The 27,854-nt window shown below is 54.9% G+C and overlaps 1 protein-coding gene across 2 annotated transcripts; it reads right to left on the minus strand.

Annotated features, from left to right (window-relative positions):
• Window positions 1–578: 578 nt before the first annotated feature.
• Cdk18 (cyclin dependent kinase 18) lies at window positions 579–27,313 on the minus strand. 2 transcript variants are annotated; one of them, XM_027934791.2, is made up of 16 exons: window positions 27,037–27,313; window positions 9,321–9,470; window positions 8,984–9,063; window positions 8,376–8,501; window positions 7,573–7,629; window positions 6,699–6,813; window positions 6,438–6,532; window positions 6,089–6,151; window positions 5,312–5,435; window positions 5,064–5,184; window positions 4,267–4,364; window positions 3,964–4,069; window positions 3,811–3,853; window positions 3,036–3,126; window positions 2,659–2,736; window positions 579–2,118 (listed from the first exon to the last, which is right to left on the minus strand). In XM_027934791.2, the coding sequence occupies exons 2-16, from the start codon at window positions 9,448–9,450 to the stop codon at window positions 2,084–2,086; spliced, it is 1,362 nt and encodes a 453-aa protein (XP_027790592.1). In that variant the 5' UTR covers window positions 9,451–9,470; window positions 27,037–27,313; the 3' UTR covers window positions 579–2,083. The 2 variants fall into 2 exon arrangements, with proteins under 2 accessions (XP_027790592.1, XP_027790593.1); XM_027934792.2 differs by lacking the exon at window positions 27,037–27,313 and adding an exon at window positions 11,536–11,557.
• Window positions 27,314–27,854: the final 541 nt, after the last annotated feature.

Here is a 27,854-nt window from a genome sequence, read left to right on the forward strand (position 1 = left end):
GCCTGCCCCTGACTTTTGTGGCCTGAGGAGACATCAACAGCCTCTAAACATTGGTCTCCACCTCTGGGGAGCAGCTGCCCCTCAAGTATGACGGCAAATCACCAAGTTCTCAAGGCCTGGGTTGAGGACGCAGTGTAGGTAGCATCAGGAGGCGTGGTTGGGGGGGGTCTTGCATTCTCAGAATGGTCCTGGGAGGACACTCCTGGACACTGAGTTGGAAAACTGTATGTGACAGAAATGTGACCAGACCCTAATAAAGAGGTAGCCTGAGCAGCAGAAGAGGTGGACTCGAGGTTTCTAGCACTAATCCTATTTAGTATAGGAATTCCAGGGTCGGCTGCACCAGATCCTGGGCTCCACCCCAGGCTAGGACCCCCCCCCCCCGCCCCCGCCGCACACCGTTCTACTGGTCAGCCCCAAGCACCAACCTGGGCCTAGGGATCCAGAATACAGGATCCCAGGCCCTTCCATCCCCACCAAGGCAACTCTCAGTGATCCCCACCAGAGAGGACATCTGGCCCTGAATGCAGCAGGGAGTTCCCTGGCACCCAGGATGGTTCAGAGATAAGCACAAACCAAACTCTCTCTCCACTTTATGTGTGTGTGTGTGTGTATACAAGCAAGCCCCAGCCCCGCTCATCAGGCTAGAGGGGGGCTTCAGTTCTCCATCTTTGGCATTGATCTACCAGTCAGCTTTCCTGCAGGAGACTAATCGCTCCTTTCTGTACAACATGAATTAAATATATTATCTGTCTTTGTGCTGAGTCACAGGATATTCACAGTACAGTGGGGGAAGAATGGGGGGCTGGGGGAGCCCAGACTCCAGGGCTGCTCCCCAGGCTGAGGGACTTGGGCTGGGAGGGGGTTCATGGAGGAAGCAGGGCCTGGCCTCCCCTCAGCCTTTGCCCTTCAAGATTCAGCCACATGTTGAGGAAACCTTGGGAATACAAGAGGGGTGCTGGGGGTGAACCCTGCTCCCCTACCATTTTACCTCAGGCTGTGGCACTGACACCCGTCCTACTCATGACCACCTTCTGGGGAAGCTGGTGCCAGGATCAGGTGAACAGACCCATAGGACTGGGAAGAAAGGAACAGAGAAGGTTGTGCCAGCCCCCGTGGGCAGAGGCCGGCCTGGTACCAGTGTCAGGGTGACCCTGCATATCTGCGTGCTGTCCTCAGGGCCCCAACCCAGGGCTGACTTATCGACACTCAGGGATAAGAACAGCAGGGGCGGTTCTTGGAAAGGGGACAGTAGGAGCTGGGTCAGAGCTCCAAGGGCAGTATACACTCGGCCACCTGCCAAATTAAGGCAACTCCATCCAGACTGGGGAGACGGGCAGGGGCTGGCTGAGGTGGCAGGAGTGCGGCCAGCAGTACCAGGCCACCTCCGGATGCAGCTGGGCATCGAGCAGCAGGCTGGTGCTGCTCGGCCTTGGTTCAAGCCAGGGAGCACACGGGGCCTCTGGCGAGGAGGGGAAAGACAGCAGGCTGGGGAGAACGAGAGGACAGACTGCCATTCCTACTACGACAGAGACATCTGCCCCTGAGGTGGGGCTGGCCTTAGGCACATATCAGCACCCAATATTCTGGGGTCCCAGACAAGCTGCCATGCCCCTTCTTGCTCTCAAAGGAGAAGGTGAAATGTGTATGGGCTCTAAGGGGTCAGAAAGGGCATCTGCCAACCCAGGCAGGCAGGCCCCAGAGGGAGGCACGGTGGAACCCATATCCGGGGCACTGTGCTCAGCCGGGCACCTGGATTCTCCTGTCTGTCCAGGCGGGTCCCACGCAGACACCCAAGCATTTCAGGTTGGGAGAGGGTCCAAGGTCTCTCCCTGCCCCCTCATCTCCTCTCAGGGGAGCAACTCAGGCCCCACAGTGGGTGACAGAAGGGTTGGTGTCCAGGCAAAGGCCACCAGGGAGGTGTGTGGGAAGCAGGGAGAGGAAACAGCTGTGACCAGCAAGGCTGCCACACAGTCTTCCAGCCACGGGTTCTCGTTCCTCAGTCCTCCAATGGTCTCATCCTACTCAAACTTGGTCTCCATGTGACCTCTTGTCCCTCAAGCTGCAGCAGGGTGGGCCCGCCTCAGAAGATGCTCTGCCGCCGGTTCTTCCCTCGACCTGGAGAACGGAGGAATGGGTGGGACTGCAGGGAGGAGGCTAGGCTGCAAGGTGCCTGAGATCTGGGGGCTCAGGAGCCAGGCAGTCCTGGGCTAACCGCTCATCTCCGGTACTTTTGAGCTGCATGAAATTGTGACTTAACCTCTCAGAGCCTCAGTTTCACTAGGGAACATGCTTTGTACCTTTATGGGGTATTTTAAGGATTGAATGAGATAATGCATGGAAAGCACTTGTCAGGTCCAAGGCCACTGGCTGTTCTGGGGACAAAGTAGTTCTCCCAGATGCCAGAGGGCTCAGGGTCTGCAGAGAGAATGTACCAAAAAGGGCATGCACCTGTCAAATGCAGCAATCTATCTGGGGTGTTGAGGAAGGACTGGACAAGGCAGTCTGGACAGGGTTGGGGAGGGACCATGATGACTCCCTATCACAGGGAGTTTCCGGGCTCATCTCTATTCCTTGAGAGGGAGGTCCCCACTGGGGAGTGGTAGCCTGCCTGGCCTCCTTTACCAAGGGGAGCGGCTGGGAGGCATGAGGCCCTACCTGGCTGCTGGAAGGCCAAGCCACGGTAACCTGGGTCCTTCTGGAGCTGGATCTCCTTCAAGGAGAAGATGGAGGCAGCTGGGTGAGAGAAGAGAACAGAGGGAGTGGGTTGGGTAGAGCAGACTCCTTGAGTCCATGGAGCTGAGGGCACCCTGGCTGGGTAGCCCTTCAGGACTGGCCCAGGAGGACTTAACCCAGCACTTTAGCAACCACTCAGATCTGAGAGTCTGCCCCCCTTAGTTAGGGGGGCGGGGAGCCAAACGCCCAAGGCTGCTCAGTGGGAAGTGGGCCTCGGGACTCTCTGTTTCAGCTCTCCCACCCACACTGCTGCCAGCTTTCCTTGATTCTGGGATGGTCCTGCCCCCTTAGATACTCACTGTCTTCCAGCTGGTGCACTCGCTCTCCCAGAGACCGGAAGTAGGGGTGACTCAGGGCTGCCTCTGCTGACAAGCGACTCTTGGATTCATACTGAAAGCATAGGGTGGGCTACTGGGTCCCAGCTGGGGGGACATGGAGGCCCCTATGGGCAGTGTCTCCTCTGCTAAGTTAGATCACCAAGATGGGTGGGCAGAATCTATCCAGAGGAGCCCTTGGAGTCAGACACAGGCCCCCACTGACCCAATCCTGAGCAGTCTCAGACTTCAGGCTCCCAGGTGTCCAGCTCACATAAAAAGGACTTCAGGGGAGTGAATTGCTCTTGAGATTGAAATACAGATGCTAAGACAACCAAGATCATCACCCGAAATAGTGGTAATGTTCATGGGTAAGACCAATAACTGTCCTCTATAGTTTGCAACACTTTGCATCCCACGATCTCACTGTTTACTCAAGAGCACCTTGTAAAGTATGAATCATTCATTCCACCTTGCAGTTGAGGGAACGGAAGCACAGAAAAGTCCTCTGGAACATGCCTAAAGCTACCCAGCTCGGAAGCAGATCTGAACTAGGATTTGGAATGTGAAGCTGTCTTCAAACGCAGGGTGTGGAAATCAGCGCTCCTCCTGGGCCTTGGGGGCGCAGATCGCAGGGAGATGTTTCAAAGGTTGTGAGACTATGAGCCACAGAAACTGGGGCACAGGGCAGAGGTGGGAACTTGGGGCTTGGGCTCTCCGGCTGCCTCTTTTTGGGCCCGACGGGGTGGGGGGCACTTACCAAGAGGAGGCCGGTCAGCAGGTGGATGCCATCCGTGTCCAACCTGCAAGAAGGAGGAGCTGGCACCTGCGCTGTCGGGCAGGGCGGGAGGGGCCACTCCAGGACTCAGAGCCTGGACCGCAGCGGGGCGGGGCTACCTGGGGGCGGGGTTACCTGGGGGCGTGGCTGAGGAGCGGCTGCGGGAGGTACCCGGGGAAGTTGTAGGCTCGGAACTCGGAGAGAGCGGTCACGCCAGGCCACGTCTCTTCTGTGGGGGTCCCTGGAGAGAAGAGATGCGGGAGGGGTGAAGGCTGACGTGAGGGGTGCAATGTCAAAGGAGGCAGCCAAGAATGACCGAGGCCATGAGGACCCTGCTCGGTTGAGAGAGCGGCTCTTCCTAGGGCGTCCCTGAGCCTGGGCTGGACAGAGTTCTAGTGCCCCCTGGTGGCGAGAGGGAGGGAGTGGCAGGAGACTAACCGAGGAGGCGGAAGATGAGGTGCAGCTCCTCCTTGACTGTGGAGCCCGGGAAGAGGGGCCTCCCGGTGGCCATCTCGTAGTGGATGCAGCCCACGCCCCTGCGGGGAGCAAGGGGCAGGGTGGCATCAGGATGGGGCAGCATGCCTTACTAAGGTTGCTCCACCAGGGTACCAAGGTCACCCTGCCACAGATGACTGAAGGGTCAAGGTAGGGGTGGGGGTGGCTCAGGACAGGGGAACCTCCTAGAATTGCCCAGTCTCTTACTACAGCCCCTCTCTGGGGGCTGCCCTGGGCACTAGGAGGTGTGCCCTTTCCCTTTCACCCTTAATAGGTATTAGTGTGCACTGCCCAAGTAGCAGTTCTTTCAACAGGACTTCTAGGGAGCCCTGGGGGCAAACACACAGTGGCTATTCCCCAGAAACCAATGTGTTAGCTTTAAATTTGGGCTGTTTTTCATTTTATCCCAAATCATACATCTGTTAATTTTAACAGAAAAATAATGTATCCTGTCCTTTTCAAAATTTTCACAAGGACTGATGCTTGGAGAAGATTCATATTTACTGTAGGGGCCCTCAGGTACCCTCCCCCTACACCCCCCCCCCGGGGGGGTATGTCCTAAGCACAGTGCTGGAGCCTTTATTTAAGCTGGAGAAACACTAATCTTGTTCCACACTTAATTTTTTAACATCCAGTGCAGGAGGGAGCCCCGTGGCTTCATCAAGGAGGCCTGGCAGTTCTTTCTAGAGTCTAGGGGTATGGACAGCCCCTCTTCCTCCCCTCCACCCTTGATTGCTCACCACATATCGATCGGGGTGGAATACTCTGTGGATCCCAGCAGCACATCTGGGGGCCTGTACCATAGGGTCACCACCTCGTTGGAGTAGGTCTTTGTGGGCACCGACTTGGCCCGGGCCAGTCCTAGGAACAGAAATATCACACAACCTTTGCTCACAGGTACTTCTGGGCAGACCCGAGCCCTCCCGCAGCACTAGCATCCTTAGGAGCTGTGCACCTCGGTGACGTCACATCCCCACCCTCGCCTCACCAAAGTCGGCCAGCTTCAGCTCGCCTCTCTCATTGATGAGCAGGTTCTGGGGTTTCAGGTCCCGGTGCAGGATTTTGCGTCGGTGACAGTAGGCCAGGCCCCGGAGCAGTTGGAACATGAAAATCTAAGGAGGAGGGAAGAGAAAGGAATGTGTCCCATCTGCAAGGCTGGGATTGGAACAGGGGCAGGGACTTGGGGTGAGGTCAGGAAAGTCCCTGGAGAAGCTACCTGGTTCTCCTACCCACCCTGCAGCCCCATCCTGGTCCCCATGCACACCAGGGAATCCAATAGGAGCAGAAGGCTCCAGCTGTGGAGAGGAGCCAATGAGTGTCCAAGATTCTCCAGCCAAGGGGTATGGCGGGAGGCACACTGGGTCCCCTGCCTGTGTGAGGATGAATGCTCTTGGTTCTTTAACAAAATACCCGAGAAGGCCCTCCATCCCTCCCAGCTTCCTCAGAAGCCTCCCTTCATTCTGCCAGGTAGCTCACGCTCCCATTTGACAGGTGGGGAAACAGATGCTCAGAGTTAGAAGGGTTTTACATCAACAGCTAGACAGTCGGAGAGGGCATGTTTCCGTGCTCCTGGGGTAAGGCACTCGGCCCAGATCCTGGGCTCACTGAATAGCAGTGCCTTTCCCTGCTTCCTGCATTTGAAGTTCTGAGCAAACACAGTAGCTGGGGGAACCGGGGCCCTGGTGGTGAGAGTGGGATCCCTTGCTGGGCTTTTGGGAAGGGGGATGTCATGGTAGGTGGGGACCCCTGCCTCGGAGGCCCTCACCTTGACATTATGCATGCTCATAAGGTTTCCACAGTGGTCCAAATACTGCTTCAAGTCACTGTCCTGGAACACAGAGCCTGACTCAGTTCTGCGTAGACCTGAATAGACTGAGTAGATCAGACTGAGGTCTGGGCAGAGCCCAAGCCTCAGGACAGGTCCCTGGCTCCAAGTCGCCCTTATGCCTAAGCCCTTGACCCACTGCTGCACAGGAGCATCCGAAAGCCTGATTCTAGAACAAGGCCTGGGCCACCCCTTGTCCCACCTCTCCCACTCCCTCATCCCCCCTGTCCCTTGCCACACCCCACCCCTGCCGCAAGGGGGAGAGGCTGCTAGTCTCAGCCCAGCTCACCAGGTACTCAAACACCAGGGTGAGGGAGCGGTCTGTGTGGATGAGGTCGTGCAGGGTCACAATATTGGCGTGCTTCAGGTTCTTCAGCAGAGACACTGGAGAGACAGGCCCGCCTGGGTCCCCAGGGCCCCACATACCCCTCACACCCTCTCTTCCTGGGGTTAACAGTGGCTCCCCCACCCCGGGCTCCCACTGGGGCCCAAGCGGCTGATGCCTCCTCCAAGAAGCCCCAGGGGCATGCAGGGCCCTGTGACACTGTACCCTCTCGGATGGCAGTGCAGGGCGCCCCTTCCTCGTGCTCCAGCCGGATCTCCTTCAGGGCTACCAGGTTCTCTGTCAGCTTGCTGCGCCCCTTGAAGACCGTGGCATAGGTGCCCTAGGATGAAGAGCCAGCCATCAGCCCCAGGAACGTTCATGTCACACTGTCCCGGGCCTTCCCTTTGTCCCTGTGCATGGGCTGGGTCTTCTACCTGAGCACTCTTTCCCTCACTGGAATTCGGTTTTCCCTAAGCTACTTCCTCTGTGGAGCACCCTAACACCTGCTGGTCAAAACATTGCTCCCTCCCAGCCCCAGCATGCCGAGCGCCCCCTAATTATAACGGCAGCTTTGTTCTTCCTCATATCATATTGATGTTGACACGCAGGTCTCCTCTTTGGACCTGTTGAGGGAAAAGGCCTTCCTCCTCCCTGCGCCCACCTCAGGCCTCTAACACAAAGCCTGACACAGTGGTGACAGATATAGTTTAGGGACATACCCTGACTAGGTGCCAGGCAATGTCTAAATGCTGTACATAAGCTTATTATAGTGACCCACTCGGTCCTCACAACAACCCTAGGACTGTCACCACTGAGCAGGAGAAACTGAGGCAGAGAGAGGTCACAGCGTTAGTGAACAGCACACTTGGGATTTAAATCTCGGCCGGAAGTACTTGCAAGAAGAAAAGGCTAGATTGTGCTCAGAACCCATGGGCTACTGTCCTCATGCCCTCATTCAGGGCCAAGGCTCACTGCAAAGCCTGCTAAAGGCTGGCCAGGAGGCCAAGGTCATGCGCCTTGGTGGGGCAGGCAACATGAGGGGGAAGGGCCCACATGCCCTGGCATGGCTACCAGGAGGAGACCAAACCCAGCCACTTACCTCCCCCAGTTTGTCCAGCTTCACGTACGTTTCCAGTTTCCCAAAGCCGATATCTGACTGAAAGGGAGACACAGGTGCTCTGAGATGGAAAGTCCCCACAACCCCACCTACTGCCTGCCTCCCCCACCTCCAGCCTCTGGGAGGAAAGAGAGTGAGACCCCCATCTGCAGAGGTGAGGACAGCCTCAAATCCTTCCTCTTCTTTTCCCTTCATCCCTGTGATAGTGGAGAGGGCCCTTGAAGTGTGAGTTCCTTCCTCCGATGACATTGGGGGATGTGGAACCCAGAGCACCGTGCCTTGGATTGCTGCCCGCCTCAATCCCCTGTCTGTCTTGCTCCGATAACTAGGTCCCTCTGGGCAGGTGCTGGGTCTTTTTCTGCCTCTCACGGTGGTGTCTGGGTCAAAACATGCCTCCCCAGCACTCTCTCCTGGGCACACCTCTTCTAGCTCAGGTGTTGCCAACTTGGAGCAAGACAGATTCCTGGGCCCCACCCAGAAGCTAATTCTGCAGGTGTCTGGAGTGGGGCCCGGAGTCTGTGTTTTGTACAATGCTCCCAACAGATCTGGTAGGCAGGTAGGACGGAGAAGCACATGACAGCTGGCCTATCAGTCTTAATGGGATCATCTGAACGGGTGGGACATCTGTTTGAATCCAGAGGCCAGCAGGTGGCACCAGAAGCCCAGGAATCTTTCTGGAAACCACTACATCCACAGCTGGGACAGACAAAGTCAGGACTGATAAGTAAGTGATGCTGGAAAGAGGGTAGATCACCCTCATGACCTCTGACCCTCTTTGGACTCACCAGGGAGGCGCGGCGGGACATGCGGCTGAGAGGCTTGGGCAGATCTGGGCTTTCCAGCTGCAGCTTCTGGAGGAATTCCTGCGGCAGGCGGATATCCATGGGCAGAGACAGCCTCTTGCTGATGTCCTGTGGTGACCAGGATGAGATGGGGTCACTGCTTTGGCTCCAGGGGTAGCTAAGACCTCAGGGCCTTTGATCCTCACTCTGGGTCCAGGCAGATTTATACAGCATCCTTAGCAGAAGCAAGCCACAGGCCGTGACCCCAGGCTCATGGCTGCTTCAAGGGTGTGCTCAGAGTCCCATGTGAATACCCAAGGGTTGCTGTGTGGCCTCAGGAGTTTCCTTCCCCTCTCTGGGCCACAGTACCACCACCTATAGAACATAAATCTCGTGCCTTCAGACACTGTAATTCTGTAAGCCTATTTTTCATATTTTTGGCACATGCCGATGAGTCACGAGAACGACAGTCAAGTTGTCTAGCCTTTGCTATGTTCCAGGAATATTCCAAGCACTTGGCAAATATTAATTCATTTAATCCTCACGACAACAGTTTTAAAGACAAGGGGATTATAGTCCACAGAGGTGGAGTAAAGACACAGTTCCCTCACCTCCATGGAGAATCGACGCTGGTTCTGCCGTCGCTGGTACTGTGTGCCAGGGGACAGCTGCCCGGGCTCCTCCCCACTATCTGTAGGGGAGAAGGCATTGGGCTCCGGTACAGAGTCTCTGCCAAGAGGACTGAGCTGCAGGTCTGAGAGGGACAGGCATCAGGACCCCTCCCTGCCAGTCTGCCAGAGGGGGAGGAAGGCCCCACTGCCCACCCCACCTGTCCTTCTCCCCAAAGGCTGTGGGGAACTGTGGTGGCTGGTGGCTGAGGTGGGCAGGGCAAGCAGGAGCTTTCTGGAAAGTCGGGGTAGGAGAGCGCAGAGTGGCCTGACCCCTCACCCTCATTCCTCCGGTTGTGGAGCTGGTTAAACTGCTCGGTGAATTCGGCCAAGGATTCCTCGATGGTCTCCGTGCGCGGCACTGACAGTGAGAACCGGCGCTTAAAGTTCTTCATCTTGTTCATGATCATCAGGGACCAGCAGTAGGGTCCTGGAACCAAATCCACATTTGGGGGCTGCTCTTCCCATCAAGCTCTGCACCCTGCACGCTGCAGAATTGACTCTGTCTGTGTGTGTGTGTGTGTGTGTGTGTGTGTACCAGGAATGGAGCCCAGGGGTGCTTAGCCTTAAAGCCACATCCCCAGCCCTTTTTAGATTTTATTTAGAGACAGGGTCTTGCCGAGTTGCTTAGGGCCTTGCTAAATTGCTGAGGCTGGCTTTGAACTTGTGATCCTCCTTTCACAGCCTCCCAAGCCCCTGGGATTACAAGCATGCACCACTGTGCCTGGCTCAGAATTGTGACTTCTTAACCAGAGTCCAGGGGGTGGGACCTAACCCAGTTCCTTCTTCCCAGTGACTCTCAGCCCCCTCCCCAATCCTTTCCCTGGGGAGATGGTCACAACGGCATTGCCTAGTTTGCACGATGTGCAGGGGGTCCTTCAGGACCCCTCCTGCCATGTCAACTCTTTGGCTGCTGAGGGTCTAGCGAGTTCTCAGGGGAGGGCTGGCATGGCAGGGAGGGGGCTAGAACTGCTCCTCAGGCCAGCAGCTCTTTGTCCACTTACAGGAGCTTCAGAGGGTCAGCAGTCAGGGAGCCACACTGATAGATGCCCACGAGCCCAGGGACGGCATGGCCTGCACCCCTAGGACACCATCTGGTCCCAGCCCCCTTTTCACCGATATTGGTATTGGAAAGTCTGTCTGGCTTGCTCTGGGCCCTCAGGAGCCCAGAAAAGAGAGGAGAGGAGCGAAGGAGGGAAGGAGCCCAGGAGCAGGCCCAGGAAATATGGAGGCCAGGAGCAGTTGAAGGTCCCAGGGGAAATACAGAAGTTTGCCGGAAACAGAGAAGGCCCCAGGGAAGGAAAGGTCAGAGCCCTTCTGGCCCCTCCCAAGCCAGAGTCTGCTGAGCAGGCAGGGTGTCCTCCACTAAGAACACAAGGCGGGGGGCTACTCTCACCCCCAGAGCTCCTTCCCCAGCCAGAAAAGCCTCCCTCCCTGTCTGCTTAGCTCCTATTGGCCTCAGTATAAGAGGACACACTCCTGGCCTCCCAATGACCCTTGCTAACTGCTCCATCCCAGACTCCTCTTTCTCCCCCTGGCTCTGAAACCTCAAAGTGGGGCTTCCCATCTCTCCTCCCCTCCCTTCTCCTTCCCTTCCTGGTTTCATAAGCTCCCAGTGCAGCTGTGCCCTCATCCTGTTTTGCCATATAGCCTTCGACTGCAGGGGAGGCCCTGGACCAGAAGGCTACACAAGCCCCCACCCTAAGAAGGCACCAGGGTCACTCTGTGGTGGGAGGGGCCACCCTACAGTCCCATGCAAGGCACAGACCATTCCTGGAGGATGCTCAGTCCTGCCCCTGGCCAGCACCTAGTTGCCAAGGTAACCAGACCCCTCCCGAACCCTCCCAGTTTTAAGGGATTATGGGTCAGTAAATGTTTGCTTTGCTTAATAACCATGTCCTTCTGTCCTCAGCCAGCCTGGATTCTCCCTCTGACACTGCATGCTTCTGGCTGCCCCCAAACGTAGCTAAGTTGTGGCCTTTCAGCTTTCCTGAGCCCAGGCCAGCACCTCTCAGAGGAAAAGCCTCGGGTCTGCATTTTCTGGCAGATTCCATCTCTGCCATGAGGCCCTGAAGTGCCACTCAGGTCAGCTCAACATGCCATAGACTGAGCACCTATATGCTACAGGGTGCTGGGCCCTGGGGTTAGAGAGGTGAGAAACGTGTGGTCCCTATTCTCAAGGGATTCAGGGGCTAGTGATGCCTCCTTCCAAGACAGGCTAGCAGAGAACTCTTCTCCCAGCTTTCTTGCCAAAGCCCACGAGCCTTGGACTCTTTCCATCCCCAAACTCATTCCTGCCAGCCAGCCTCAGCCACTCTCAGGGCCTCTGTGTGATGTCGCAAGTCCATGGTCTGCAGGACTGTCACTGACAAAAGCTCCCAGAGGACAGCCACCCTGTCCCACACCTCGGTGTGCAGCCTCCAGCCAAGGGGACCCAGATGGAGGCTTCATGTTGGTGGCAGGATATATGACAAGAAGACTCAGACATGCCCTACCTGGTGACTCATTTTCCAGCCAAAAAGGAGAGCAGAGATATCCTTGTACAGATGAATTGTTTGCAAAAGTGGCTATCAGCATCACCAGGGAGCAAAGTTAAAAAAAAAAAAAAAATTCAAATGTCTGGGTCTCACTCTCAAATTCTGAAGGCTTGGAGGCTGTGCCTGGGAGAATGCTTTCTTTTTTTTTCATTTCTGTTTTTTTGCCACTATGATCTAGAGATTGAACCCAGGGCCTTGAGTATGCTAGGCAAGAAAAATGCATTCTTTGAGACAGGTTCTCACTGTTACCCAGGCTGGCCTCGAGCTTGCCATCCTCCTGCCTCAGCCTCCTCAGTAGATGGCATCACAGGCATTCGCCACGGTGCCCAGGGGAAATGCATTTTTAGACAGTCTCTCCAATGACCTGAACATGGAGCCCATAGCTGGGAGGCATCTGGAGTCCCAGTCGGGGCTGATAATGTGCCCAGGTTTCCAGCCTGCCCTCTGCTGAGGTGGGACACCCTCAGATTGGAGGTGGGGGCTGGGGGTAGGCCCAGTGCAGCAGGAGATCCCTCTGGGAGAGGAAGTGTCACTGTCCCAGAAACAGGCACTTCTGTGGTACACAGCCTGATGCTCCCAGCCCTGGTCATGGTCACCCTAGTGGGGGCAGGGGAGGCAGGCACTTGGCTCCCTGAGGTCTGAGCTCTGCCAGGAGGGACCAGCCACACCCCTTTCTAAAAACAAGGCTTCCTCATAAAACCATCTTGCCGTCTGGGATTTATGGGATGGCCTGTTGGGTTTGTGGCTCAGGAATCTACCAGTAGCTGCCATAAATCTCACACCCTGGCTCTGGCTTGTGGTATCGGGGGAGGGGAGCTCATTACCCCTCTGAGAGGGGGGTCCCCAGTTTCTGCCAGACAAAGGACAACCTGCCCTGAATCACACCCGCTCCCACTCCCGGGGGTTCAGTTAGGATGGTGGAGCCAGCTCTCAGCCTGGGGTGGGACAGGGAGCCAAAGGGAGGGTGGAGCTGGGGGCAGCTGACTGGAGCAGGAATGTAGGGCCAAAGTGCTGCAGAGGGATGGGGACCAGCTGCTCTCCACCTGCTGGAGAAGAGACCAAGAGGAAGTGGCTGTCACTGCAGCGGGAGGGATGGAGGTCAGATGCAGGGATGGACTTCCTGATGGTGACAGGGGAGCAGGCGGCGGGGGTGGTGACCCGAGCAGAGAGTGGGACGTCTCTCTCCACTGGGGACAATCAGGGTATTGAACCCGGCAGGGTCTTGGGTGTGACAGGGCAGACCGGGCAGTGAATGATCTGTTGTTCGCTGACTCAAGACACAAGATGCTTCTATCACTCTTCCCTTGGGAGAGTCAGCTCCTTAGATGGGGGGGGGCTGAGGGGGAAGGGAACAGGAAAAAGGCCTGTCACCTTGGTGCTGCCTGCCCTCACCCCCAACTGGGACAGAAGGGCTCAGTGTGACCCAGCCTAAGGCCAGCCCAGGGCCAGGCACAGTGTGGCCTTTGTCCCGGGGCCAGGGAGCCATCTGGGGCTGTCCCCGTGCAACTGGTGCCAGGGGAAGCGAGCAACAGGCGTCTAGGGTGCTGGCCCGGCATGGAGGAGGGGACCGCAGCAGAGGTGGGTGGGCAAGCAGAGAGCCCCAGGGAAGCAGGGGACCCTCCCGGCCTCCCTCCCTCACTTCCTGCTGGGCACATACTGACTGCCCAGCACTTCCTGTTGGTGCCCCAAAAGCAGGTGGCACAGAAGGAGGAAGGAGGAGCCACATTGGGAGGAAACGGAGCACTTGCCGGAGGCCACCACGCATCAGCGAGAAGGACCAGGCTGCAGGAGTATCCGCAGGGGAGGCCCCACGCAGTCTCCACTCCCACCCTCACTTAGCCGGACACAGAGGCTCCAGGAGAGGCGGTGACTTGCTCAAGGTCATGCCGCAGTTTCCCCGGTTGCTACCAAGCGCACACGCTGTGCCCACATCGCTCCCTTCTCCTCACGGAGACCTCGCAGCTCTGTGCCCTCCTGTGGCCTGTGCTGATCTCCCCTCCAGGTGTCCCCACCACACACTGAGTCACAGCCAGACAACCCCAGTGCAGACTCCCAGTGCCGCCACCCGTGAGCCATGGCCACATGGTGTACTCCCCCATGGCCTTGGCTCTCAGCGATGATTTGTTGAACATGCACGACATGCCGGGCACTGGGGGAGGCCCTGAGAATCCCAGGTGAAGGAGACAGACACTCATTTCTGCCTCTGCCTATTTTTTTCAAAGTGCCCGGGACAGAAGCGAGGCCCTGCAGGTGCTAGGTAACTGCTCTATCACTGAACTAGATCTCCAGCCCCTGCCCTTGTCCATTCTAATGGAGGTGAGAGATGCAGACAGTAAAATATAAACAAATCAAATGCATAGTGGACGGCGACAAGTGCAATAAAGGGAAATCCAGCAGGAAAGAGGATGGCGTGGGAGGTATGCCGTGTTGCAAGTTTAAACTGGGTCGTTGAGGCCTTCCGGGGAAGGTAGCGTCTCAGAAATAGTTCCCGGTAGATGTAGGGGATGAAGCTTCCTGCAGAATCTGGGGGAAGCAGGTTGGCAAGAAAAAACAGCAGATGCAAAAGTCCTGAGGCAGGCGTAGAGGTCTGCCATGTTCTACAAAAGTGTGGCTGGAGAGGAGGCCAAAGGGGAGTGTGTTAGGCCTCCCAGTGTAACGGGAGAGTTTGAGCAGATGAGTGACAAGATCCCAGTGAGACTTTAATAGCTCCTTCTGGTTGTTGTGTTAAGACGTTGCTGTGGACAAGGGGCAGAGCTGCAGCAGTCAGAAGGCTGCAATAGTGATCCAGGTGGAGGTGGTGGTGACAGGGACCAGCAAGAGCTGTAGAGGTCATAAGAAGAGGCTGGAGTCTGGGGGAGCACCAGGAGTTTGCAGATAGGTTATATGTGGGGTATGAGAAGGGAGCCAAGCATGCATGACCCTGAGAGGATCTGGCTGAGCAACCAGAAATATGGAGCAGTCCCCGATGGGGACCAGGAGCTCTGGGAGAGAAGGTGCTGGTGGGAAGTCCATGTCCAGCAACACCTGAGCAGAGCAGCTGAGCCAGGAACACAGCGCAGCACCAGGACAGCATCCAGGAACTGATGGCCCTCTTCTCTCAAGTGCCTGCTCAGACAGAAGGAGCTGCCAGAGAGAAGGCTCCGCAGAGACGTCATCAAACATCCCTCCAGACTTCCTCTCCCTGGGTGCTGAGACCCCGGATGAAGGAGGGGCAGGAAGCAGGAATCATGGCAGCTACCTCCAGGCCTGAACTACCAGACTGAGAAGGGGAGAGGCCAGGAAGGCAGGTCCCCCTGCTTAAGACAACTCTGCAGGGCCACATAGGACAGGGCCAGTGCCCTGGGGGACAGGTCTCCTTCTCTAGCTCAGAAGGGAAGAAAGTTCCACACAGCAGGTCAGACCAGCTTCTGGGGCCCATGGTCCAGGTAGTATGTATACTCAGCCTGCTGCTCCCTGGACCCCAGGACCTGGGCTCCCGGGAGACCCCAACCTGGAGACTGTGAAGGCAGAACAGGAAGTTGGCAGAGCAGGCAGGGGACCTGGAAGTAGCCTCAGCCTGCCAAAGCTTCCGGGTGCAGTGAGGCACAGAGGGTAGGCTTCACCCCTTCACCTCGGGGAACAGGCTTGGGGACGACTCAGAAAACCCTTTCCAGCCACCTCTTTGCCTTCCACCTGCACGAGCCCCAAGTTACCAGCCTAACTTCAAGATCTGGGACTCCTTCCTCCCAGACCAAGCCCCTCCTCACTCCTACTACACTGGCTTTGCCCAGCAGAAGCCCCCTACATGCGGCTCAGGTTTCTTGGGTCTCCAGAAGCTTCTCCAGCCCTCCAGGACCACCAGGGCCCCCCCCTCAGATGGGGACTGACTTCCCACTTGTCACCCTCACCAGGGTGCCTGGATCCCTACACCAAGTGCTGTTGACACACAGCAGCAAGTGTCTGCTTTATAGGCACATGCTGAGCTCCTGAGCCTACAGAGACAGATAGAAAAACAGAGAGGGACTTGGGGTAGTATCTACCATGTTCTGTCTCTGTAGGCTCAGGGACAAGGGATGAAGGATATAATTGGCCACCGTCTACTTTCCAAGGCCCACAGGGTCTGACCCTAGTTCCAAAGCCTGACTGACATCCTGGATCCTTATGATACCCTTTGCCTCCCACTTCCTGCCCCCGATCTTGATCACTTGGCCACTTTGGGCCTTGGGAGAGTTTCAAAGAACTAAAGGCGACGGCTGCAGACGTCATGAGCTGGGCCTCAGAGACACTCCCTCCTCCCAGGGAGAACTGTGCCGCCGCAGGGAGCCTGCTGATACCATCTCTTCCTTCATCCTCCAACAGACCCTGCTCTGCACAGCTGGACAAATCTGGGGGGGTGGGGGGAGCCTCACCACCCCTTCCCCCCAACTGCCTGCAGCTCCAGCTCCAGCAGCAGCAGCAGCAGCAGAAGCCCAGGAGGCCTCTCCATTGACCTTGCCCTGCCCCAGACTGGGTGAGGGAGACTGCAGGCCTGGGGCCCTCGGGATGGCCACAACCAAAGGGAACAGACAGGCCTCTAATCACCCTGATGAGGAACAAATGCTCTGGAGGGTGATGGAACCAGAGAACATTCCCACAGCTTCTGTTTGGAATGCAGGAAGCAGGTGGGGAAGGCCTTGTGGGAGAAAACCAGACAGACCTGCAGGGAGCCAGGCCAGGAGGGGAAGTGTCTGGGCTCAGGGTTGCCCCTGCTTCTTTGTGGACAAATGCACCCCTGGGCCCTAGAGTGTCTTTTTTTCTTTTTTTTTAAATTTGGTGCTGGAGGTATAGCTCAGAGGTAGACTGTGTACAGTCTGATCAGAAACATCCTACAGTAGGGCCACATGCTGTCCAGCCCTCCTCTCCAAAATTCAGGACCATTTGGTGTCACAGAAGAAACTCCATTTACTAGCACTGTGACCTGGGGAGATACCCCATGTCTCAGTTTCTTTGTCTGCTAAGTGGGGACATTACCTAATCAGCTCTCTGGTGATATCCCTCCCATGTTTAAAATGCTCCGGAGTTAATACTGCCCTCAGGAAGAGTTCCAGCTCCAGGACCCACAGAGCAGGCCTCTTGTGTTCAGATCACCATCTTCTTGATGGTCAGCTCTTGCTCCTACCCTCTGGTTCCAGTTTGATTGAATGAACTTGGCATTCCCAGAAAAAAAAAAAAAAAAAACACTCCCGCCCTCCCCCACCGCTTTGCATTGACCATCCATTTGGCCTGGGATGCCCTTCCTTAATTTTTCCCTGGGTAAAACCACTCCCAAACTCAACTTGAGTGTCACTTCCCCTGGGAAGCTGTGCGTGGCCACACCTCCTTCCTCAAGGTAAAATTAGACACGTCCTCCTTGCAGCACCCACAGCAGCCCATGTGGACCCCAAACTGGGCCATGATATCCCTCAGGGCTCAAGTCAGGCATGACCTCTTCTCTGGTGCTGGCCACAGTGCCCCTTGGCTCTCCTGGGGCCTTGCTGACCCCAGCCAGGTGAGGGTCCCACAGCACTCGACTTATCTGCTTTACTTATCTAGTTCCCTAGTTTGCCCTTGAGCAGGCAAGGGCTGGGTCTCACTCATCATCACACCCACAGCCTGACATGGGGCCTGGCCCAGAATGAACCCACAAATGACCAGCGACTCAAGGCCTCAGCTATAACCTGACCCTTCTCTCCCACCCTCTGCGTGGCTTGGATGGTAGTGGGTGATGGGAGGCTGGGGCAGAAGGGTCAGCTTCCCAACCAGCAGCAACTCCCCAAGTGGGGTCTGTGGAGGTCTCTGGGCTGGAGGTGCGACAGTGAGGGGTGAAATGGAATGAGAAAAACCCTAACAAGAGATTCCAACCCAATGTGCAGAAAGCTGGGGCTTCCAAGGTTTGTGAGGAAGGGGTTGGCAGGGCCCTGGGACCCTCCTCCTGGGCTCTCACCATTTAGGGGCAGAGTCTCAGAACCTCACTGGGCAGGTGCATGACCTAGGCTCAGGCCTTGGTCTTGACCCCTATAGATAGCCCCTCCTAACCCCTCACGATCTTACTCCTAAGCCCTCCGTGTAGGCTCCACATAGTCCTACTGAGGTCTTTTCTGCTGCTTCTGGCTTCCTGAGCTCAAGGAATAGAGGCAGATATTGCATCTTCTGATATATATATTTTTTTCTCCCTTGGTTCTGGGGATTAAACCCAGTGGCACTTTACCACTAATCTTTATATCCAGCCCCTTTTATATTTTTATTTTGAGACAGGGTCTCACTGAGCCATCCAGGTTGGCCTTGAACTTACAATCCTCCTGCTTTAGCCTCCTGAGTACCTAGGATTTCTGGCATGCACCACCGCACCAGGCCTTGTATTTTCTTTTTGATCATTCTGGAGAACCAGCTAAGGCTGGCCTGTAATCTTGGAGGACCTGAATTTCCAAATGATAAGACAGGACAAGATGCCCTCTGTGAGCCTTGGTCCTGAGTGTGTAGGACCTGCCAACTATTTGGCCTGAAATGCCCTTCCTCAATTTTTTCCTTGGTGGAACCACTCTCAAATCAATTCAGGTGTCACTTACCCTGGGAAGCCGTGCATGACCACACCACAGGCAGGAGCCAGGGGCCAGAGAAGGTACAGCCTCCACCTCCCACATCCTCCTGCTCCCAAAGTCTGTGTTCCCCTCCCAGCCAGAGCAGGCCCTCTCTGTTCCTTTTAGCAACCCTCTTTAAAGACCCTCAAAACAGCACCTTCACCTACCTCACCCAGCATATTACAAAATTCTAAAGTCTACAATCCAGCAATCCCACTACCAAGCACATACCCAAAGGAACTAAACTATGCCAGAGAGGTCTTCTCTCCTGTGTTCACTGCAACATTGTTCACAATAACCAATGCATGAAACAAACTAAGTGTCTATCAAGTAATGAATGGATTTATTTTTCCCTTTGGTACCAGGGATTGAACCCACTGAGCCACATACTGAGCCACATCCCCAGACCTTTTTATTTTTATTTCAAGACAGGTTCTTGCTAAGTTGCGTAGGGCCTCACTAAGTTGTTCAGGCTGGCTCTGAACTTGTGATCTTCCTCCCTTGGCCTTCTGAACTTCTAGGATTACAGGCATGCACCACTGTGCCTGGCTGAATGAATTTTAAAAATGTGATATACATCTGCAGTGGAATATTATTCAACCATAAAAAGGAAGGCAATCCTGCCAATTGTGACATAGATGGACCTGGAGGACATTGAAATAAGCCAGACACAGAGAGACAATGTTCAATCTAAAAACGTTAAACTCAAAAGAAGCAGACAGTAGAGTGGTGGTTACCAGAGCTGGAGAGCAAGTAGGAGGCAAGAGAAGAAATGTTGGCCAATAGGTACAAAGTTAGAGTCAGGAGGAATAACTTCTGGTATTCTATTGCACAGTAGGAGGACTAGTTAATAATTATGTATTGCATACTTCCAAATAGCTAGAAGGTCAGGTGTACATGCCCGTAATTCCAGCTACTTGGGAGACTGAGGCAGAAGAATTGCAAGTTCAAGGCCAGCCTCAGCAACTTAAAAGACCCCGTCTTAAAATTTTAAAAAAAACAAAAACAAACAAACAAACAAAAAAAAACAGGGCTGGGGATATAGCTCAGCTGGTAGAGTGCTTGTCTCGTATGCACAAGGACCTGGGTTCAATCCCCAGCACCACAAAAAATAAATAAATAAAAATTAAAAAAAACAAAAAGGGCTGGGGATATGGCTCAGTGGTGCATGCCCTGGGTTCAACCCCCAGAATGGAAAAAAAAAAAAAAGAGGAAGAAGAAGAAAGGGCCAGGTACGGTGGCACATGCTTATAATCCCAGCAGCTGAGAGGCTGAGGCAGGAGGATGGCGAGTTCAAAGCCAGCCTCAGCAAAAGCGAGGTGCTAAGCAACTCAGTAAGACCCTGTCACTAAATAAAATACAAAATAGGGCTGGGGAGGTGGCTCAGTGGTTGAGTGCCCCTGAGTTCAATCTCCAGTAAAAAAAAAGAAAGAAAGAAAAGAAAAACAGCTAGAAGATTTTGAGTGTTCTCACCATGAAGAAATGATAAATGTTGGAGATGAAGAAGGTGTTAATTACCCTAATTTGATCATTACACAATGTACACATATATCAAACTTATAAATATGTAGGAATAATTAATTAAAAACAAAACCTTATAAAGAGGTCTGCAACCTCTTCAGGTACTCCTCACGTCCCAAAGGGACAGCTCACACATTTCCACCTGCAGCCAAACAGACAAAGAGAAGAGATAAAGGGCATCAAGTTTAGCTACCCTTTCACTCCTGACATCCAGATGCAAGGATCCCAGCTTTCTTGGTGGCCTGTCAAGGACCTTTAATCACATCTCTGGGTTTCTCTCCATGCCCAACTTTAGCAACAGAGCAGCAGGGGCCTCTGAGCCCTGGCATCCCTGGGGAACCTCTGAATCTCATGAGCAGGGAGGGTGAGGGGAGGACTTCCCAGCATCCCTCAACCACAGTCCTATTTATACTCTGTCCCACCAGCCTGGCCCACATGAGGCCATGTCCCTTGGCCATCTTCTCCAGCCCTCCTTGTCCCAACCTTAGTGGCTGGAGCTTCAGGTCACCCCCGGGAACTCCACCAGGCTCCTCTGACCAGTCCTCAGGTCCCTGGTCATCTGCCTCGTCCCTCCTCTTGCTCTTCAGATGCTGCCTGGCCTCCCTCACCAGGCTGGGCCAGCGGACCACCTTGACCTGTACTGCCTCCTGGCTGCCCCTGCGGCCATGGTCTTCTCTGGGGAGCCTTCCATCAGCCCACAGTTGTTCTCTGTTCTCTAAGTGCCCCTTGTCAGTGTCACTCACACCCAGGGTCCAGGCTCCTTGAGACTTCTTCCAGTCACTTCCTCATTTCAGAAACACCTGCTCAGCACCAGGCACCGTCCTGTGTCCTGCACCTCATATTCCTCTGCCTCAGCCTCCATGAAACCTTGACCCCTGGGTCTCCTCGTACTTTCTCCCTCCCACAGCTGGTGGACTCACTTCCTCTACCTGTCCCTGAATGCCGGCACACCCAGAGTTCCCTCTTTGGCCCTTTGTGCTTCCTCCCTCTGCACCATTTCCTGGGTGACCTCATCCTCTCCCATGGTGGAAACCACCACCTACTCCACGTGCTGAGGGCTCCCAGATTCCCAGCTCCAGCCCATCTAGGCCCCTGAGTCTCAGATGTGAGGCCCCAGGGTCCAGCTCGAGAGGTGTCTCCAAGTGAAGAGGGCAGATGCTACACCTGGGACAGCTGTACATGTGCAGGATGCGTGTTACTGTCACATACACATGCCAACACTGACACATCGTGTATCATCCAGGGGGCAAGAGGTCAACGTGTCTGCAGCAGTGATCTCTGGTGGCAGAATTACGGGTGATTTTATTGTCTCCTTTTTGCTCATCTGCATCGTCTAACACTTCCACGATGAACATTTATTGCTTACCTAATAAGAAAATGGCAACACAGCTTTTTAAATGAAAAGAAAGTATTTTTAGCCTGAGATTCCAGAACGATTTAGTGCAAGGCCTAGAGAGAGCTATGATTATCTTGAGTGGGGGGGTCAGAAAGCTTCTTCCGTACAAAGAAGACAGTCCATACTTTGGGCTCTGCAGGCCATCAGCTCTGTGACCATGATGTAATACTAACCCTGTAAAATGAATGAGTGTGGCTATATTACAGGAAAAATTTATTTAAGAACATTAAAATATGAATTTTATACAATTTTTTAAAGTGTTACAAAATATTGTTTTTTTTTCTTCTTTTTCCCCAACCATTAAAAAAAAAAGGTGAAAGCTATTTCTTTCTTTCTTTCTTTTTTTTTTTTTTTGGTACCAGGGGTGCTTAACCACGGGGAGCCACATCCCCAGCTATTTTTTGTATTTTATTTAGAGACAGGGTCTCACTGAGTTGCTGAGGGCCTCACTAAATTGCTGAGGTTGGCTTTGAACTCTCGAACCTCATACCCATAATCCTCCCAAGCTGCTGGGATTATGGGCATGTGCCACTGTGCTCGGCTGTGAAAACTATTTCTTACTCATGGACTTTAACAAAACCAGGCAAGATTTGGCTAAGAGTCATGGTTTGCCAACCTGTGAGCAACCAGTACCTTTGTGGCATTTGAATCCAGTATTCACTTCTTCACTACTTTTCTCCTCCTCTCGATAGGGGTGGACTCTTCATGACTCATCTGAGCCATGGCAAGGACCAGGTAGCCAGGCATCATGGAGCAAAGCCCTGGGCTTTGAAGTGTGGAGGAACAGAAGGCCGAGTTCCTCCCGGGGCCTCAGAGCACAGCTCACTGACAAAAGTTGGAGCCACCAACCGCAGTCTTGGATGGGGCTTCAGAAATCCCCTGGTCTGTGCTCTTGTTCTTCAGGCCAAGAAGGCAAGACCTAGAAGGGGCATTGAACTGCCCAAGGCTACTTCAACTGTCAGAGTGGAGAGGAGACCAGAACTATGAACACTGAAGTTCAACGTCCTCTGCTCCCCCAGGGCCACTGGGCACCATAGCTAGGAAGTCAGCAGCCCACTCAAGGGCCACCTTCCATGGGGCAGAAGAAAATGGCACAGAACATGGCACTCCACCCAACCACGGCAGAGAATACTGCCCACGGGGCTCCACACAGATGAGGGAGGGGCTCTGTAACCTCCTGCCTGGCCTCTAGCCTAAAGACCCCACGCTGCTGTCATGAAAGATGCCCTTTGCACAGAACCTGCCATTACATCTGCTTCCAGGCAGTAGATCCCTCCAGGACAGCCATGTCCTCTCCTGGGCCCAGTCACCCTGCAAAGGTCTCCTCTGCTGGGTGGCTAGGGCCAGAGGACAGAAGAAAGCTTGGTTCCTGAAGGGACTCCCCACATAAATAAAGGCAGGCTTCTTTAGGCAGGCAAGGGTGCAGGCGCAATGCACCCCAGAGCTTTGCCTGAATGATGAAATGGTTAGAGTCCAGAGTGAGGGAAGAAACTTAATTTTTTTTTTAAATTTTTAGTTGTAGACGGATACAATACCTATATTTTATTTATTTATGTGGTTATGAGGATTGAATCCAGTGTCCCATGCATGTGAGGCAAGTGCTCTACCACTGAGCCATAAGCCCAGCCCAAAACTTTTTTTTTTAATACTGAGGATCAAACCCAGGAGCACTTTAAAACTGAATTACATCCCCAGCCTTTTTATTTTTTATTTTGAGACAAGATCTTGCTAAGTTGCTTGGGCCCTCACTAAATTGCTAAGGCTGGCTTCTAGCTTGTGATCCTCCTGCCTCAGCCTCCTGGGTTGATAGGGTTATGGGAGTGAGCCATCGCACCCAGCAGGAAGAAACATTTTAAGAAGGGAATTCCCTTCCTAATTTGGGGCCTGAGCCCTGGTGTCCACAGGGGTCCTGACTTTAGAAAAAAGAATACAGGCCAAAGGCACTGTAACTGCCAAGGATGGCCCAAGAACTCTGTGTGCCACCATCCCTCAATAATGACATCAGGTAAGGCAACAAGCTAGGAGTGTCATGGACATTATCTCATTGGAAACCCTACAACCACATGAGGTAATACTATTATCATCCCCATTTTAACTAAGGAAACTGAAACTTGGTTGGCCCCTTGACCATCCCAAAGTTTCAGTTTCCTTAGTTAAAATGGGGATGATAATAAAACTTGGATGGTTAGGTAATGCCTTACCTCACCTAAGGCAACCAATTACTGAGTGGCAGAGTCCAGGTTTAAACCAACCCCAAACCAACCCCAAAGTCCTTATGCCGCCTCCACCCATGGTGGTCAGGAGACAGGTACGCAGCATATAATAATGAATGAACACGTCAAGTGCCACATTTGGGTCATCTTGTCTGCCTCCAGCCCTCTTTCTCCAGGGAAGACTTTAGTGGAGGCATTGGTGGGGGAGGGGGGGAGTGCGCGCGCGCGCGCGCGCACACACACACACACACACACACACACACACACACACGAGTCCTAACAAAGAGGATCTCACCACTGTCCCTTCAAATATTTGGGCCAGTGTTCTCAGAGCACGGTGTCCTGAATCACCAGCATCATTCAGGTTGTCGGGGAGCTTCAAGACCCCTATTAGTTGAGGGCCGACCTCACACTCTCCTCCATCCCCTTCTCCTCTGCAGACAGAGCTGTGGAGACCTCAGGAGCAGATGGGCTCTCCTGCAGACAGGCTGGGCTCAGAATGCCCCTGCTTTCCTTCTTCCCAATCTGCTGTATGACAGGCCAGTTCCTGCCAGGCCCCAGCCACCAACCCTGTAATGATCCTGGGCCCCTGACCATCCCAAAGTTTTGTGTGTGTGTGTGTGTGTGTGTGTGTGTGCGCGCGCGCGCATGCGCATGTGCGCACATGCACTCGCATGCACGCATGCATGCACATGCAAATGCACACACAAGTACATTGCATACAGCTGTGGGGGCTGGGACAAGACTAGCCTTGGTCTGTCCCCACCCCCTGAGATGGGAAAGTGCCCATTCAGCAGTGGACAACTGAAGGGCAAAGGCAAAGGGTCCAGGGCAAGGGAAGAAAGGGGTCATGGAAGGACAGGGCTGGAGAAAAGATATGTGACTTTTTCCCAAAGAGGTGAAGCTAATCAGGTGGGTCTGGATCGGGGCCAGCCACTTCCTCATGGACAACAGAGCAGAACAGGGACTGCAAATAATTAAGTACAAGGAGAGGGTCCTCTTGCCCCAGGAAAAGGAGGCCCTGCCAAAGGCACCTCGGAGTAGGAGGCTGATGGTTCTTCGGTACCAGTGCCCACCTTACGGACCCTGAAAACTAGCACATACTACTAGTCCCTCCTGGAAGGTTCCCATCCAACTCCACCCTCATCCTCTTATCTAGAACCTTCCTCCCCAACCTGGAGGAGCGAGAAGGATTCTTTCTAACAGCTTGGCCTGATGGAGTAGGAAAGCCTGCCTTGGTCTCTACTGCAGAGCCAGCCCCAGTGCCACCACTAGGAAATTCCCTTTCCCGGTAGCGACTACGACCACTCCTGTAGCTCTGCTGTAGGCACTGTGTGTTATTATCATTTAATTCCTACAACAATCCTTCCTCTGATGAGTCCCCTCCACGTGTGAAGAAAAGGCTGGGGGTCGGGAGCTTTCCAGGGACTCTCCACCCCTCCCATCATAGGCAGGTCCCAGCCCACTCTGGAGTCCTCAGGGGAGGAAGGGTGGAAGGGTGCTGTGAATAATGAGGCTCCCTTTGTCCAGTGCCACACAGCTTGGGCAGTCAAACAGCTAATGTGGCCAGAGCTGGATTCCAGTGAGGTTTGCCCTCCCCTTCAGCTCTCAAGTTCAATTAGAGAAGGAAAGAAGGAATCAAGAGGAGGATAAGACCTAAACAGGTGACCCCAGAGAGGAGAGGCTGGGTGGGACAGGAGCTGGGAATAGCTGAGCCATGCTTTGCCCTGCAGCGGGAAGCCGGCTCCCAAGGCACAGGCAGGGTCGCATGCACCGAGGACTGAGGCTTGTCCAAAAGGTGGCCCCTCTCCTCTAGACCTCAGGGGAAGTCTCTCATGAGATCCCAGCCTAGGAACCTACTTGCTGCCCAGATCTGGTCCCCTCTCCTGCTAGCTATGGTGAAGGCTGGTTCTGCCTGGCATGGGACAAAGGGGAGCCCCATTACTTACAACACCACCCCCATCCTTCCTTCCCCTGAGGGACTCCAGAGTGACCTGGGACCTGCCTGTGCTGAGGTAGGGGTTTGAGGAGGGATGAAGTGGGCTGGATCCCATCTCCTCACCACCTTGGGAGAGTTTCTCTCAGTCTCAGTTTCCTGGCCTGTGAAATGGGAATAGTAGCATGTATTTCACAAAGTTGTTGGGACACACTGTTTGGCACTCAGTAGATGGCCAATAAATAGCAGTCACGAAGGCATTCAGAAATGGAATAGAACTTATCGATGTCCATCTGCTCTAGCTCTGGAAACCCTAATGAGTTTGGGAAGAAGATGGAGAGCTTCTTCCAGCCTCCTGCAGGGTACAGGCAGCCAGCAGGGAGAGTCCTAGGAACCGCATGGTCAGGGACACCCCCAGGTTATGGGGCAGCGGTGAAGTCAGTCATCCAGAATCTCTGGGAGGTAACAGGCAAAGAGCTTTGCTGTGACAAGGTGACCCTCTTTCTAAGATTCCTTCAGGATGCAAACCCAAGCCTCTTGCAATCTCCTGACCCCAGGCGACATTTTCCCAGGCTCCTTCCAAGGCAGAGTAAAGGTGGGGGATTTCTGGGGACATGCCTGTCAGTCAGGTTCCAGGTGTTCTCAAGGATTGTCCAGGAACGGCTGTGTGCCCATGCCTGGGTGGGGGAGGCCTCACATGCCAAATCTCACAGGGTGCTGACAGGGAAGGGGCAAGTCCGTGGTGTCTGTGAGTCACAGGGATCAGGCCACAGGCCACAGATGGGGAAAGCCAGGGAAGGTAGCTCAGGCTGTGCTGGGGGTGGGGATGCAGGGCAGATAGCACCACCCAGAGCCAAAGAGGTTCTGGGGACTTAGCCTCCCACTCCTCAGCTCCAAATCTCCCATCCCCACTGTCAGGAAGGTCTCAGAGAATTAAGAGATCACTGGAGCCTAGGAGGGTGTTTATGCCACAGCACAGAAAATTGGTCACTGCCTCTTTGCCTAATTCCCACTGCAAGGCCTGCAGCGGCTCAGGGAACATGCCCCCAGGTTGGGAAACAGATGCCTGCAGCCCATACCCCATTCGGATTTCAGATTCCTGATGGTCTTCCCCAAAGACAGCAGAATTCTCAAGCCACACCTCCTTAGCCCAACAGGCCACCCACCCTTCTTTCCCCATGGCTGCCTTAACCCTTTGTCCACTGCTGATGGGGCGCGGGGGGGGGGGGTGTCACTGCCCCTCTGGACTTCCCGGGAGTCCAGAGAAGGAAGAGGCACATTCCCCAACGGCCCCTCTTTAACACGTACCCGCTACGCTGGACCTGCAGGGTTTCACGTGTCCTCCCACGTTCTTTCCAGGGCTCTGGACTCCCACCCCTCCACCTCTCATGCTGCCGATCTGGAAAGTTCACCAGAGCCCAGAAAGCTCTTCAAGGCAGCGATCTGGCCCCACACTCTCGGGTCCTCTGGTCACCAGGGACTCCTGACCCTTGCCCTTCCCAGAGGAAGGGCGCTTAGAAAACGCCTAGCTCTCACGGGGTGGAAAACTTTGCTATGCAGGGTTCCGACGGTAGCTCAGGGGCCAAAGCGAGTCCCAGATGGAGAGTCCCTGCGGGGCGCGGGTTCTGCGACTGCGAAATAGCCTTCCCTCCAGAGCACCTGGAACTTGGGAGTGGCCTTTCCAGGGCATCTCCCACCCCCCAACACACACACGCACGTCTCGTGATCGCCGATCTCCCCTCGCTGCTCCGGCACTGCCCTCCAACCCCTCGCCCCGGGGCGAAGCAGACCGGCGCCTTTAAGGGCCGCTCGGCTTACCTTTGCTCCTTTCCCCGGGCGCCGCGGTGCCCCCTCCTCCGACCTCCTGGCTCGCGCAGCTCGCGGTCAGCCCGCCGCACTCACCGCACCTCCCGCGGGACGCGCCGCGCGTGTCCTGGGTCGCCGCGCGCCCGCCCGCCACGGCCGGGAGACTGCGGGGCTGGGCGCCGCGCCCTGCGCCCTGCGCCCTGCGCCCTGCTGGGGGTCCCTGCCCCGGCGCGGGGCCGCTTCCCCTGCTCCCGAAAGGTGAGCGGCTCCCGGAGAAACTGCAACCTGAGCTGGTGGAGGAGGAGGAGGAGGAGGAGGAGGAGGAGGAGGAGGAGGAGGAGGAGGAGGGGGGAGACGGGGAGGGCAAGGGAGGGGTAGAGGAAGGTAGGGGAGAGGAGGGAGGAGGGAGGAGGAGGGAGGAGGAGGAGGAGGAGGAGGAAGGGAAAAGCCCGGCCCCCGCCAGAGTTTTTCTCTGTACAAGTTGACTCCTCCCCCGTCCCTCCCGCCCTGCCCACAGCCGCTGCCAATCCCCAGGGCTTCCTCCGTCCGGGTGCCCACCCCTTTCTCCCACTCTGGGAACCAGGGTCCAGTTGCCTCTTCCTGTTTCCTTCCTAGGGCTGTCCCTGAGAGCCTTGACTAGGGGAATGTGGCCCTCAAGACTGGATCACCCCAGGACAGGGGCCAGGGCACCATATGTGATTCCCCAAGAGTGGAGATCTCTAAATGTAGCGATCCTACCCTCTGAGTCTGATCCTGGACCTAGCACTTAGCACCCTGATGTGCATATATAGGTTCTGTTCACCATTTTCAAGGCAGCGGTCACTCTGGGA

This window comes from Marmota flaviventris, chromosome 12 (assembly GCF_047511675.1).
Source record: "Marmota flaviventris isolate mMarFla1 chromosome 12, mMarFla1.hap1, whole genome shotgun sequence".
Lineage (NCBI taxonomy): Eukaryota > Metazoa > Chordata > Mammalia > Rodentia > Sciuridae > Marmota > Marmota flaviventris.

What these genes read in the sequence shown, in the direction of transcription:
- Cdk18 (XM_027934791.2), bottom strand. Translation starts at nt 9,450, where the DNA reads ATGATCATGAACAAGATGAAGAACTTTAAGCGCCGGTTCTCACTGTCA. An exon ending in CTGCACTGCCATCCGAGAGG is followed by an intron (nt 6,533 to 6,698) that starts GTACAGTGTCAC and finishes CTGTCTCTCCAG; the next exon opens with TGTCTCTGCTGAAGAACCTG. An exon ending in TGCTGACCGGCCTCCTCTTG is followed by an intron (nt 3,127 to 3,810) that starts GTAAGTGCCCCC and finishes CTATGCTTTCAG; the next exon opens with TATGAATCCAAGAGTCGCTT.